Below are 14,086 nucleotides of genomic sequence, written 5' to 3' on the forward strand. Positions count from 1 at the left end.
TCTATGACAAATTGAACAAGTTGTACTTAGTGAGCACCTCAGGTTAGAAAATTGCCTTGAGGAGCAAAATTTTTTTCCCATAGGAAAATCTGGGCAAATCAACCCCGAAGAGGATCTTTTAAAGCTCATCGGCCAGACTAGAAGGGCCTAACCCCAAGGGCGTCAAGGAGAATTGACCCTATGACTTCCCGATCAACGAGGTACTTAACAACAAAGACTCGACCAATTGAGCTAACCCTTGGGGCTTCCTTGAGGAGCAGATTGTACAAGATAAGGATACCATTTGAAGAAGACATTGCAACCCATCTTGTGAAGATGTCTCAATTAAGAGATCAGTTGCATGCCCTTGGTGAGACAATTTCTGATTCAGAAATGACAACCTGTGTTCTCAATGCTCTGCCTCCAGAGTGGAATTCGTTTGTGACTAGCATATATTCGAGAAAGGAGACTTCCAACTTCGATGAACTTTGGTCTCAATGTGTAATGGAAGAATCTCAATTGAAGGCCAAGGAGGAAACTGATCCTCTTGGAAAATCTCAAGCATATGCAGCAAGGATGAAGACATTGAGTAAAGGAAAATTTGGAAGGTCTCGTCATTCGTAGAAGAAGAATGATATGTCAAATATAAGATGCTTTGAATGTAATGAGCTTGGTCACTTCAGAAGGGATTGCCCAAAACTCTCAAAGGAATTTAATCAAAATAAAGGTACAAAAAGGAAAGATGAAGCACATGCAGCCGAAGAAGTCAAAGAATCTGAGAAGAAGAAGTCGAAGGAAGAAGATCCTAGGGATCTCTTCTTTTGAAGCTACTCCATCTTGATGATATTTGTACAGTAGTAGGGCATGTAATTGCATTGGCAGAATGCATGGAATCATGGTTTGTAGCATGTAGCATTTGAAGATTTCATTTATATGTTTTGGCAGTCATCTAGCAGGTACTGAAATTATGTTGCAAGCCAAATAATGATGTGAAAGGTTCATTTAAGATCCTCCTTAGTGATGTCATGGAGTGATTTCTTCATCTTGGGAAGAATGACCATGATGGTATCACTGTTATTGTCTACTCTCTATGTTTTAGAGCAGGCTTCTTAGAAGCTTGTTGGTTCAGTTGTAGCATGATAGATCTCATCTTAGAGATGAGGAACAATTTGGAAAAGGCTACATGACTGGTTGAGGTATGGAATCCGATGAAGTTTATGTTCCGCTAAAGACTAATGATGATGATTAAAGGAAGAACCATGATGTTGATGAAGACAACGACATGATATTCTGATAATTTTGCATGATCTTGCTACATGAAGAAGATTTGTCTTAGGAAGAATATGTGATAGACATGATATGTTGATGACTCAACTATATGAATTGGGTTGATGCCTTGGGCATTTGTTCCAAGAAGTTAAAGTACACCACGTTGAAAAATATGGTAGCAAATTGCAGATGGTTCAATGATCATGTCCTGGAAGATCACATTCCTGATGTTCAGAGAGAGCCATGTTCGAAGCTCTATGATGATTGGTTTGTGAAGATGCAACTGGTGAAGGTTGATGACATGGAAAGTGATGATGTACCGAAAGGTCAAAGCTCGCACGTGTGATAATAGAGTCCTAAGAGCCAATATCTTGATCATGGAGATCACGTAGTTGATGATGGACACTTCTCCCTAGTTGAGAGGGAGCTCCTACCTAGTTGAGGGGGAGTGACAAATATAGTTCTCTGCTTCATGTGTCATGCACTAGACCAAGATTAACAGTCGTAAGTCTTAGTGAAGGCCATGAGGAGAGAATGTGGTATGGAGGATTGGGTAAGCATCTGAGACTGAACTGCTTGAGGATTCAGAATCCAAGATCGGAAGTAGTCTAGTGACCGACACTCTTTGAGGATCTGACAAGGTATCCAAGACAAGAGTGGTCGAAGAGGACCGATATTCTTTGAGGATTAGGAATCCAAGAAAAGAATAGTCCTAGAAGGACATAACTTGTAAACATTCGGATGGGATATGTGCCTTAAGAGGTAGTGTGGTGTCCCACATAAAGCCTCCTAGCATTGTGCTCTGGTCTGTTGAGAGATAGAGCTTGTTAGTCAAGGCCTTGCTATGTTGACAATGCTGGTTGTATATTGATCATAATGTTGATGCTCAAGATGGCTTACCAATCTGACTCTTCTTATGAGAATAATTCAATGAAAGCATTGTCCTTGTACCATTAGTCAATTATGAATACCTCCCTAGTTAAGAGGGAGTGTTGAAATGTAACTAGTGTCAGTCTTCATAATTGTATATGAGTCATGACTTGATTATTGTTGTATTTGTCAAAAGGAAAAAGAGAGAAAAAATACTTTTGTAAAAAGAAAATTATTTATGTTTCTTGCCCATTGTAGGTCAAGCACCCATTGTGTGCTTTAGGATTTGTTGAGTCATGTCAAAAGGTCAAAGTCATGATGTAATAGGCCACTTGTGGCTCAAGAAACAAGAAAAGAAAAATTATATTTTGTAAAGATGAGTCTAGAAGCCCACCAAAAGATGAGTCAGCCAACCCTACAAGTCGACCTAGAAGAGGCCTAATCTAACCCTCAAGAAGCCTATAAAAGGAGGAGTTCGACCTCATTTAGAGACACATCAAGCAACAAGTTTCTGATCTGATCTAGAACAAGAAAGAGGAACGAAATAACTAGAAAGAAGCAGCGAAGAAAAGGAGGAGCAAAATTTATGTTTTGGCATCTCTACAAGGTCACACGTGTGAGTTTCTTGGAGGAAACTAGGGTTTCCTCAGGACCAGAATTGCAGAGAACTGATTGGTGGGTGGTTGGCTTATCTTTTGGTGGTTGGTCTTGGGTCAAGGTCTTGGAGGTCTTCATTGAATTGATTCTATAAGGAGTAGTTTCAAGGTTTTCCCCTTGTGGCTTTTACCCTGGCTTGGAGCCTATTTCTGGTGTTCTTTGTTTGCATTGTGATCCTTTTTTTGGCATTTGCCTTGATGATTAATTGATCATTATAATAATAATGATGCACTAATTTAATATCACAAGAAAGTGTCAAAGTTAAAGAGAAGTCAAAGAACCCTAACTACTATTCTACCCTAGATTTCTCAACACAAGTTAAACCCTTCAAGTGGCAGGTGTCATGTGAAATAATGATGGAATGGAGTGAGGACAAAGGGAAGGCTCCAAGCCACATGCCATGGTACAAGCGTACTTATGATGAGGAAAGCCCATAGACTGGGTATATGAATGTAGGAGGGAGCAATTGTGGTACATGAGTTACCTCAACCTTTATTTTTCCACCCTTCTTCAATTTCCTTTTACCTTTTATTGATTTTTCTTCATTTGATGTGTAAGATATAACAGTGATTACTATTGAAATATGTAACTAGGTTCAGTCATCAGAATGAGATATGTAATCATGATTTCATGTATTTAATGTAAAGAAAAAAATAAATTTAATATTGTTGTTCTCGAGGCATGGATTTCATGCTCAAGGGAAATTTATTTTTAGGTCAAGCACCCATTGAGTGCTTCTAGGTCATCTGAGACATTGTCATGTATTGAACACCCATTTGTGCATGTTACATATTGTAAAGAAATTTTTTTTTGAGTCAAACTAGAGTCAAAGACCCTCCAAGACCTTCTCATGGTGCAAGCAACAAGTCATCCTTCAAAAGAGCAAGTCGGCCTATCTAGAAGGACAATTCAACCTTATTGAGGACTCAAGGAAGCCTATATATATAGGAGCACTCAGCCTCATTCAAGGACACACTCATCTAGCAACAAAGAAGTTTGATCAAGATAAGAAAGAGACCTAGAAGGAGCGAGGAAGAAGAGGTGAAAGTTAGCAAAATATATCGAGTTTTTGGGACTGCTTTTGAGCCACCTTTCTCACACCTGCGAAGTACCGAATTGCAGTCACTCCAAGAGAGTCGAGTTTTGGGTCAAAGGAAGTCTCCCTTGCAAGCCAAGTTGATAAGGAGAAGGATTCATCTCAAGCGAAGGAGAAAGAAGGACAAAATCACTATCATTCTCTCACATGTGTCACCTAGGGTTTCTGCAAAAGAAACTACTGGAGGTCGAAGTTGCAAAAGAATCTGCTGGGGGTTCGAAATTGCAGAAGTTGTTGAGGTCGAAGTTGCTGGAAGGAAAACTCATCAAGGAGGAAAGGTTTGACTTGGTCTTGGAGGGGTCTTTGTTAAGGGTCTTAGGTCTTGGAATTCGTCATTTGAAGATTCTATAAGAAGAGAAGAATTCTTGTGGGTTTTCCTCTCAAGAGGAGAGGTTTTGGCCCTGGCTGATCGCCTACATATTGTGTCCTCTTCTCTCATTGTTCTTGATAGTTGTTTGATGATAAGGACACTAAATATAATCAAGAGAGAAGTTAATTAAGTTAAGTAAAAAAACATCACAAGCAGTTATCAAAGTAAGAGAAATCACCTAATCTAGCTGCCCTAGATTTCTCAACAATTACCCCTTACAGTGGGGCAGTTTATCGCCCACCACGGGTTGGGACAATCATGGGTTCCTTAATGATGCAAGGGGCACTCATAGGGGCCATAGGAACTAGGGTGATGACCATAATAATAGGGGGTAGAGCTCATGTTTGGTTTTTTCCCACGCGCTAAAATTTATTGTCTCGACCATTGTTTGCCTTTTGAAGTACATTTCCTTTTCTATGTGGCCATATTATGCTCTTATCTTTTTTTTAGCTACATCAACCTCTGGGGCATCATTCTAGGCTTGACCCAAGGTGTGGACAAGGGGAAGGGGAGGATAACACCTTGTGGATTCAATGGACAAATGTGGATCCAATTAGGGAAAATGTGGAAAGGGCTTGTAACGAGTGGAGGGAAGTGAGATATATGGTATCGAGAAGCGGGACCATGCCACCAAAAATCAAGATTTCCCATGTAGTGTCATTCCTAAAGCTAATAGCCAATAAAGGAGATCCCACGAGACTAGGATTCAGGATTAACCCCCCAGTTGAGGTAAGGGAACAAGAGTACAATCAAAGCCCTTCCTTCTTCCAAGTCACCCACCAATCCATGCCCAAGTGTGCCTAAGAAAAACAAGCATAAATACCTAATTACATAATGAAAAATCATACCTTTGAGATTGGATGGCCCACCTTCAAACATGCGATCATGACAAATGAGCGAAGGTACACAATAGCTAGCTCAGGTGGTGGAGAAAAGTAGCACATCAAAGCTATTAGGTGGCTGGCAAGGGGTTGTTGGTTGTCGGCTGAAGACAAACCTGGTAGAAAATTTCTCCTATAGGGGTCACCCACTGGTGGTGGGTAACAGGAGCCTTGCTAAAAGCAGAACTGAAATTTGAACTAAACATCGACTATGGTTTGTAACATACCTAATATTATATCATATAAAAAGAAACAAAATTGGTTACATAGATCAAACCCTAAAGGTCATGACCATCTCTTCAAGCAACATATAAAAACCTAATTATGTTAAATTGTATCATCATTCATCATATCTTTTAAATATATTCGTCCTTATGGATATCCTACACTTTGTCTATATTGTGTGGTGCCTCTATGTAACATCTTGTCAAGAATTCAACAAGATCAAAGGAAAACATTCCAAAATTTTCACATGGTTTTGAAAGGAAAATTTGATGAAAAATTTCATTTAGAAGTGTATAATTGTAGCTTTCTCATAAGTTAAACAAAAAAAGGTTGAAAAGATGGAAAAGAAAAAATGGAAGTACAAGTTGTTGACAAAGAAACAACAATAGATCCCGTTGAATAAGGGAAATTTTCAAACATTGGTGCACATACTATGAATCCTCAACAATTTGAATCCAAGATATAAAAGTCCAAGTGTCGTCATTGATGGAATATCAAAGATTGACAAAATGACAAAGGTTTATGATAAAGATATAAAACCTAAACCAAAAATCAGGATAACACTAAACTCAAGATCAAGAAGAATTAGGTTACAAGATTGCCATATAGACATCCCAATCACAGGAGTCATCATATCAACCAATCAAATTATCAGCATCATTAAAAGCAAAGATAATCTTCCACCTACACTGCAAAGAATCTCAATTTAAAAGCAACTTGATGTCAAAATCTCAATTGTCCTATAACACAATCCAAGAACTTCCATCCATTCCTCGTAAAAAAACAGTTCCAGAGAAGATCAACCTAAACAGGATAGATTCACCTACAATTCCAAAGATATTTTCATTGGATTTCGTCCAGTGCTACAAGGACAAAGCATTCAAGGAGAGGTGGCATGTAATATACCTATTATTAAATAATATAAAATAAATAAATAAACCCAATTATATAGATTAAACCATAAAGGTCACAACCATTCATTTGTACCCCATCTCTTCAAGCACTATATAAAGAAAAATTAGGTTCAAAAGTATCATTATGCATCATATCTTTTACACATGTATATTATCCTAACAGATATTTCAAAATTTGTCTTTTATTTATGAAAGCTCTGTGCAACGACCATCAAATTTATTAAATCATGTCCCTCATATGACTCTAAAAATAGAACTTGACCTAATCTAACAGTAAAACCAGAAAATGTACTCACAAACATGCTCAATTCTAAGACTGAATATGCTTACAAAAAATTTAAAGTTAACACAACCCAACTAATATATGGTGAGCATAACCAAATCCATCTTAAGCGGAAGTTTGAGGGTATTTTATTTTAAGGAATATAGTTAAAAAACATAATAAAATCAATTGTGCTGACAAATTAATTAAGATATCAACATTGACGCAAGAAAAGGTAAATACAAAATATAAATGACTTGATAAGATGGTTATATAAAATTAAAACTAACAAACCGAACACACTTAAACATAAATAGAGTTTACAAATACTTTCTTGTTTAATCCATTAATATGGACATCAATGGCTTATTTAAAAAATATTGCCCTGAAAAACAAGCAACTTTACAATACCTGGTTTGCTAAACCATGGAGAGGACCTGCTAAGCCATTCATACCAGCTGCAAATGCGAGATATGGGTCCGAAAGTGGACTTCCAACCTAGATAACCATCCATCTCAAAGAGCATAAACACAAAATTACAAATATTTAAGCAAAATAGTTAAAAACTTTATAATTATAATTTGAGCTAGGTTTTCAATCACTATGAATACCCATTGCTTGAGAATAAATTTTCACTCAATTGCACAAGAGATAAAAACATCGAATTCATTATTCTAAACAAGATTTATATACTAACTAAAGTCTAATAGTACCACATTTATTTATTTTCTAGACTATAAAAAAGACCATGGTTATATATGTAAAGAGAATATGAACCAAAAAAATCTATGGACTTATTAAAGATAATATATACAAATCATGTACACAATTTAAAACAATAGTCGAAAATGCTTTTATTATAAATTGAGCTAGGCTCCCAACAAAATCACTATGAATAACCATTACTTTAGAATAAATTTTCACTCGATCGCACCAGAGATTAAAACGTCAAATTCTTTATTCTGAACAAGATTTATATGCTAACTCAGTAAGATATTACTACATTGATTTATTTTCCAGTTTATAAAAAACACCATAGTTTTATACACAAGGAGAATGTGTACAAGAAAAATCTATGGATATATAAAGATAATATATACAGATCATGAAAAAGATAGAACTTAATTACTTCAATTTATTATGTATTGCATACAGGAGAAGAATAAAATCACAATGCATGTGTATGTTGACATATATCATTTGGAGTGTTTGAATAAATGTATCAAAAACCTACTACTACTAAAAATGATTTAGTCAATAATACATTTTCTATACAATATAATTTATTAATAAAAATTGATAACTACAATATTATTATAAAGCATGGTTAACTACAATATCATTTAAACATTAGTTAATTACTTAGGCACATAATCACAAAAATGACATCTCATATGTTGGATTGCAGCAACCACCCAATGTTTAAATAAAAGAGTCAATAGAGCTCTAACTGAATAGTTCACTGTTCATAAGGTTCGATACTTGCTAAGGTTTAGCAAACATGGAAGCAAGCTAAGTGGGCTTGATTGCAGGGAAAACTCCACAGCTAAGTATGCTTGACCTAGATAAGTCTTGGGATGGGTGACCTCCCAAGAAGTCTCAGTTATCGCGTGCAAGCCTCAAAGAGGATGATGATCGACATTATGCAATTATTCACTAATTCCAATCCCACTTCTTCACCCCTGTGAGCATCGCCTAATGCAATGAATGCTAAGTGGACCATTCAAAATCATGAGAAATTGGTCAATTGTGACTAATATTCATGGATATGGGTCATACATTTATGACTTGCTCATGCAAATAATCCTGAAAATGATATCTCTTACAATATTATTATATAAAGCAAAAAGCTACAACCGCTAAACAATACTTCAATATTAGTTCATATGACTATTCATATTATCACCTAATTGCACTACATTTTTTTCTTATCATAGTTACTATTCTATTACTAATCACGTCATGTTACTGTAATCATCAATATATGCATGGAACATTTTATTTTTGAGATCCTAAATTTATTTAATTACTTTAGCAAGGACAATTACATAAACTTCTATGACTTTTTTATTTTGAATTGAGCTATGGAAGCACTAAACTCAATGCTTATATGACACCCACATTTTCCCCATGATTTGAGAGGTCCACTTCTATCTCTTACAAATTTCCAATCATCAAATGCCATCTCTTCTTGGATATAGAACTTGTAAACATGTGTCCTCCAAATGAATCGAATTGCTTGTATATATACTCTTTTCTGGAGGTTGAATTACCCTCATGTACACCAACTTGATCAAATAAGGGATGACTTGGTGTGGGGGTGACAAATGACTTATTTTACTCAATATTAATTATTAATGGGTATTAATAAAGATAAGGAAGAGAAGCTTCTAAGAGGTGAGGATCAAGTCTATTTTAATCTTAGTCGTTGATTAGGGACTTAATCTCGGTCGTTGATTCATCAACAGGAAAAGTATAAGAGAAGACTTGAGAGTCATTTGGAGACACACCAGCAGATACTCAGTATCCCAAGGAAAATCGATTTTCAGAGAGAGTGAAAACGATTTCAGAGGGAGAGTTGTAGGGTGAAGGAAGAGGGGGTGATTAGCAGTAGTCAGGGAGCTCAGCAAAGGTGACGCAAGGACTCTGAGAGACAACGCAGAGGGAGACACAGAACATAGAGACACACTGGATGATGCAGTGTAGGACAGAGCAGCGCAGAGCCACACAGGATGACGCAGTAAGGAAAGGAAGTCCTCCAGGGTGTCAGAAAGTCTCGGAGAGAAGTGTGTTTTCTCCTAGCGTCTATGCAAAAAAATTTCTGTAAAAGCGATCGTTGTTGAAGATTAATAAAACCCTCCTCTATTGCACCGGTTTTCCCGCATTGGGTTTTTCCGGGGACAATTGTCCAAAAATAACTGTGTTGATGTGTTTGATTCTTGTGCATATATTTGTTTCTGTATAATGGTGTGATATTTGCAGTAGAATTTATTTTAATATTTATTGAAGGGATTTCATAAATAACTTATTGAGAAATAAGTAGGTAAAATAAATCAGTTGTTGCAGTAATAGAATTTTTGTTTAGAAATTTTCACATGGTATCAGAGCAAAGATTCGGAGACAAGAAGGGAAAATCAATTATGGGTCAAGGGCATGATGCAAAGGCATCCACGTCAGGAGACTCGTGCAGATTTTCAGAAGAATGCACAAGAGATAGAAATTTTGATTTCTCTATGTTGGCTTCCAGATTGGAAGAAGAAGTTGTTTGCGTAGCAAGCTCTACATCATCAAGGGTATGGTATATGGACAAAGGAGCCTCCTGGCATATGATAGGGATTCGGGAACGTTTCTCAGATTATCAGGAGGAAAGAACGAATTTTCAGATCAACATGGGGAATAAGTCAAAGTGTACTCCAGTAGGGAAGGGTACTATAATTTTTCAAACAAAAATAGGAGAGTGATTCTGAGCTACTAATGTGCTGCATGTGCCGGGATTGGGGATGAACTTACTTTCCGTATCTCAACTTCAAAGCAAGGGCTATGATGTTTTCTTCATTAAGGAGAAAGTATATGTCAAACACCCGAGTTGGAAAAAGAAGGTACAAATCAGAATCAGAAGTAACAGGTTATAAAGGTTGCAGCTAGAATCACCAATGGCACTGATAGGCAATAATGGAGACAAGGATTTGAATGAACTATGGCACAAAAGGATGGGACATTTGCACCATGGGGCTCTAAGAATTCTCAAGAAAACTGTAACAGGAGTTCCAGATCTTAGTACTGAACGAGATGATGTATGCAGAGGGTGTGCTCTAGGCAAATATGCCAAATCAACGTTTCCTAGAAGTAGCAATAGGGCCAAGAGTGTACTACGATTGATACACTCAGATATCTGCGGACTGATGTCCACAAAAGCTCTAAGTGGTGCCGAATACTTCGTCACCTTCATTGATTACCATTCCAGGAAGACTTGGATTTATTTTTTGAAAACCAAGGATGAGGTTTTCTGTCGATTTAAAGAGTTCAAGGCTCTAGTGGAGAATTTGACAGGAAAGAAAATAAAAGTGTTGCGCTTAGACAATGGTGGAGAGTATGTTGACAAGGACTTGGATTTATTTTTTGAAAACCAAGGATGAGGTTTTTTGTCGATTTAAAGAGTTCAAGGCTCTAGTGGAGAATCTGACAAGAAAGAAAATAAAAGTGTTGCGCTTAGACAATGGTGGAGAGTATGTTGACAAGGACTTCACCGATTTTTGCATTAGGGAGGACATTAGAAGAGAGTGGACAACTCCCTACAATCTGGAGCAGAATGGAGTAGTGGAAAGGAAGAACAAGGCTATTGTGGAAGCAACTAGGGCAATGATGTATGGTTAGGATATGCCAAAATTCCTGTGGGCAAAAGCATGCAGCACGACAGTCTATGTCCAGAATAGAACTCCTCATAGAGCATTGGGCAAGATTACTCCAAGGCACATCTTCACTAGGAAGAACCCTAAAGTTAGTCATTTCAGGATATCTAGGAGTTTAGCATATTGTTGTAAACCCGAGGAGAAGAGGAAGAAGTTAGATCAAACTGTAGAGAAAGGATATCTTGTGGGATATAGCGAGAATGCTAAGGCATAGAGAATCTATCTTCCAGGGAGCAGGAAGGTCATAGTTCGACGAGATGTGAAGTTCATGGAGGATAGGACCTTCAGAAAATCTCGAGAAATGCCTTCCAAGGAGTAGTCAAAAGATGAACTGTTGGTCAAACCACTTCAACCAGCAGAAGCCAGTACCAGAATTTCTCCTACAAAACAGGAGGAATCACAGGAAGACGAAGAGCCAACATATGTGCCTACTACTAGAGAAAGAACGAGCGGGAACTCTGACAGATTCTACGGGATGCAGAAGATTTCATTGGTGCCCCCAGGAATAGTAAAAGGGAGCGAAGACAACCAGACAGATATCAGGCCATAGTATCTCAGGTTGGGGAACCTACAGTTTTCAGGAGGCTGTTCAACATCAAGTTTGGATGGATGCGATGGTGGAGGAATGCAACTCTATAATGGCGAATGATGTCTGGGAAGTAGTACCTAGGCCTTAGGACAAATCAGTGGTAGGTTCGAGGTGGATTTACAAGATCAAATATGTTGCAGACCACAGTGTGCAAAAATACAAAGCCAGGTTTGTGGCTAAGGGGTATGCTCGAAAGGAAGGAATAGACTACGAAGAAACCTTCGCCCCAGTAGCCAGGTATACATCTATTAGAACTGTGATATATCTTGCAATACAGATGGGGTAGGAGATTCATCAAATGGATGTCAAGACGACATTCTTGAACGAGGTGATAGAAAAGGAAGTATACATTGAACAGCCAGAAGGCTTTGAGACACATGAGGAGAAATCTCATGTATGCAGATTAAAGAAAGCCTTGTATGGGCTCAAACAGGTGCCTAGAGCATGGTATGGTCGAATTGATGGCTACTTGCAGAAGATGGGGTTCGTTAAGAGTGATGCAGATCCCAATCTCTACTATCTGGTGGTAGAGAATGAGCCTCTAGTCCTAGTATTATATGTGGATGATCTCTTCCTAACAAGATCATCCAGGCTCATTGAGGACTATAAGAAGAATCTAGCCACAGAATTCGACATGAAGGATTTGGGACAACTGCATTATTTCCTGGGGTTGGAAGTTTGGCAGCAAAAGGGGGAAATCTTCCATGGACAAGGGAGATATGCTACAGAGATCCTGAAGAGATTCAGGATGCAGGACTGTAGGCCTATGGCTACTCCAATGATCACCGACTAGAAGAAAATTGATGCATCAAAAGACAAAGATGTTGATCCCACCTTATACCGGCAGCTCATAGGGTCCCTGATGTATTTGGTCAATACCAGGCTAGACATTTGCTACGTTGTCAACACCCTCAGTCAGTTCATGGTGGAACCTGGGAGGACACATTGGGCAGTAGCCAAACATGTTCTTAGATATATATAGGGAATAATCGAGTATGGACTATTGTACACCAGAAGTAATAATATCAGACTGAGTGGGTTTACTAATGCAGATTGGGTTGGAAGTTCAGTAGATCGGAGAAGTACCTCTGGTTACTGTTTCAACATTAGATCGGGGATGACCTTTTGGTGCAATAGGAAACAGAAATCCATAGCTATGAGCTTAGCTGAAGAAGAATATATGGCCGCTAGCACAATTTCGTGCGAAGCCATATGGCTTAGAAAATTTCTTGTGAACCTATTTAGAAGAAGGATGGAGGCAACCAGAATCATGTGTGATAATCAGAGTTGCATCAAGCTCTCTCAGAATCCAGTATTTTATGATCGGTCAAAGCATACTGATATTCGGTGTCACTTTGTCAAAGACTGTGTCCAACGAGGACTTGTACTGTTGAGCTACACTCCTACAGGAGAACAGGTGGTGGACATCCTTACCAAGGCCCTTGAAAGAACAAAGTTTGTTTATTTCAGGGAGAAGATGGGGATGGTAAAGAATCCATTTGAGTCGCAGAAATGGATTTTGTGTCAAATGTTGCAATGTAGATGCAGTGTTGGGAGGAAGGACCAACAACAGCACGAATGCAGAGGGAGCTGCAGTACAAATGTAGCAGTGGCAGAGCCATGGGCAGCATTGCAGGAGGCGGCAGTGCAGTGGATGTAGGGCAGCAATGCAAGAGGCAGCGGTGCAATGGATGTAGGGCAGCAAGCCCAGGATCAACACAGGGACCACTGCAGAAGGATCAGTGTGATGTTTAGTGGTGGAGCATTACTAGAGCACATTCCTCACTAAGAGGGAGTGTTTATTTGTGGTAGCCTCGGATGTGCTCTACCCATGAAAATTGGTGGAGAGGCTAAAGCACATGAGATCTCCAAAACCCATAAATCGTTTTGGGAAATTCCATCCGCATGAGGAGTTATTAAAATAATTAATATTTTTAATGGGTTCCAAAGTCTAAACTTAGGAAAATAAAATATTAATGGGTATTAATAAAGATAAGGATGAGAAGCTTCTAAGAGGCGAGGATCAAGTCTATTTTAATCTTAGCCGTTGATTAGAGACTTAATCTCGGCCGTTGATTCATCAATAGGAAAAGTATAAGAGAAGATTTGAGGGTCATTTGGAGACACACCAGCAGATACTCAGTATCCCAAGGAAAATCGATTTTCAGAGAGAGTGAAATCAATTTCAAAGGGAGAGTTGCAAGGTGAAGGAAGAGGGGGTGATTAGCAGTAGTCAGGGAGCTCAAAAGAGGTGACGCAGGGACTCTGAGAGACAGCGCAGAGGGAGACACAAATCATAAAGACGCAGTGGATGACGCAGTGTAGGAAAGAGTAGCACAAAGCCACGCAGGATGACTCAGGGCTGACGCAGTAAGGAAAGGAAGTCCTCCAAGGTGTCAGAAAGTCTCGGAGAGAAGTCTCAGGTGTTTTCTCCCAGTGTCTATGCAAAAATTTTCTGTAAAGCGATTGTTGTTGAATATTAATAAAACACTCCTATGCTGCACCGGCTTTCCCTCATTGGGTTTTTCTGGGGACAATTGTCCAAAAATAACTGTGTTGAATTGT

At 38.4% G+C, this 14,086-nt stretch overlaps 1 protein-coding gene across 1 annotated transcript in view; it reads right to left on the bottom strand.

The window, feature by feature from the left end:
- LOC149181383 (citrate synthase, mitochondrial-like) overlaps positions 1-14,086 on the bottom strand; it is a 108,727-nt gene that overhangs the window by 58,432 nt on the left and 36,209 nt on the right. Inside the window, exon 5 of the mRNA XM_089414179.1 lies at positions 6,935-7,021. Within this exon, the coding sequence (XP_089270305.1) occupies positions 6,935-7,021 (87 nt within the window). The remainder of the gene's footprint in view (positions 1-6,934; positions 7,022-14,086) is intronic.

Source organism: Pinus tabuliformis, chromosome 3_2, assembly GCF_031772625.1.
Source record: "Pinus tabuliformis cultivar Carrire ecotype Pingquan chromosome 3_2, CPIR1, whole genome shotgun sequence".
NCBI lineage: Eukaryota > Viridiplantae > Streptophyta > Pinopsida > Pinales > Pinaceae > Pinus > Pinus tabuliformis.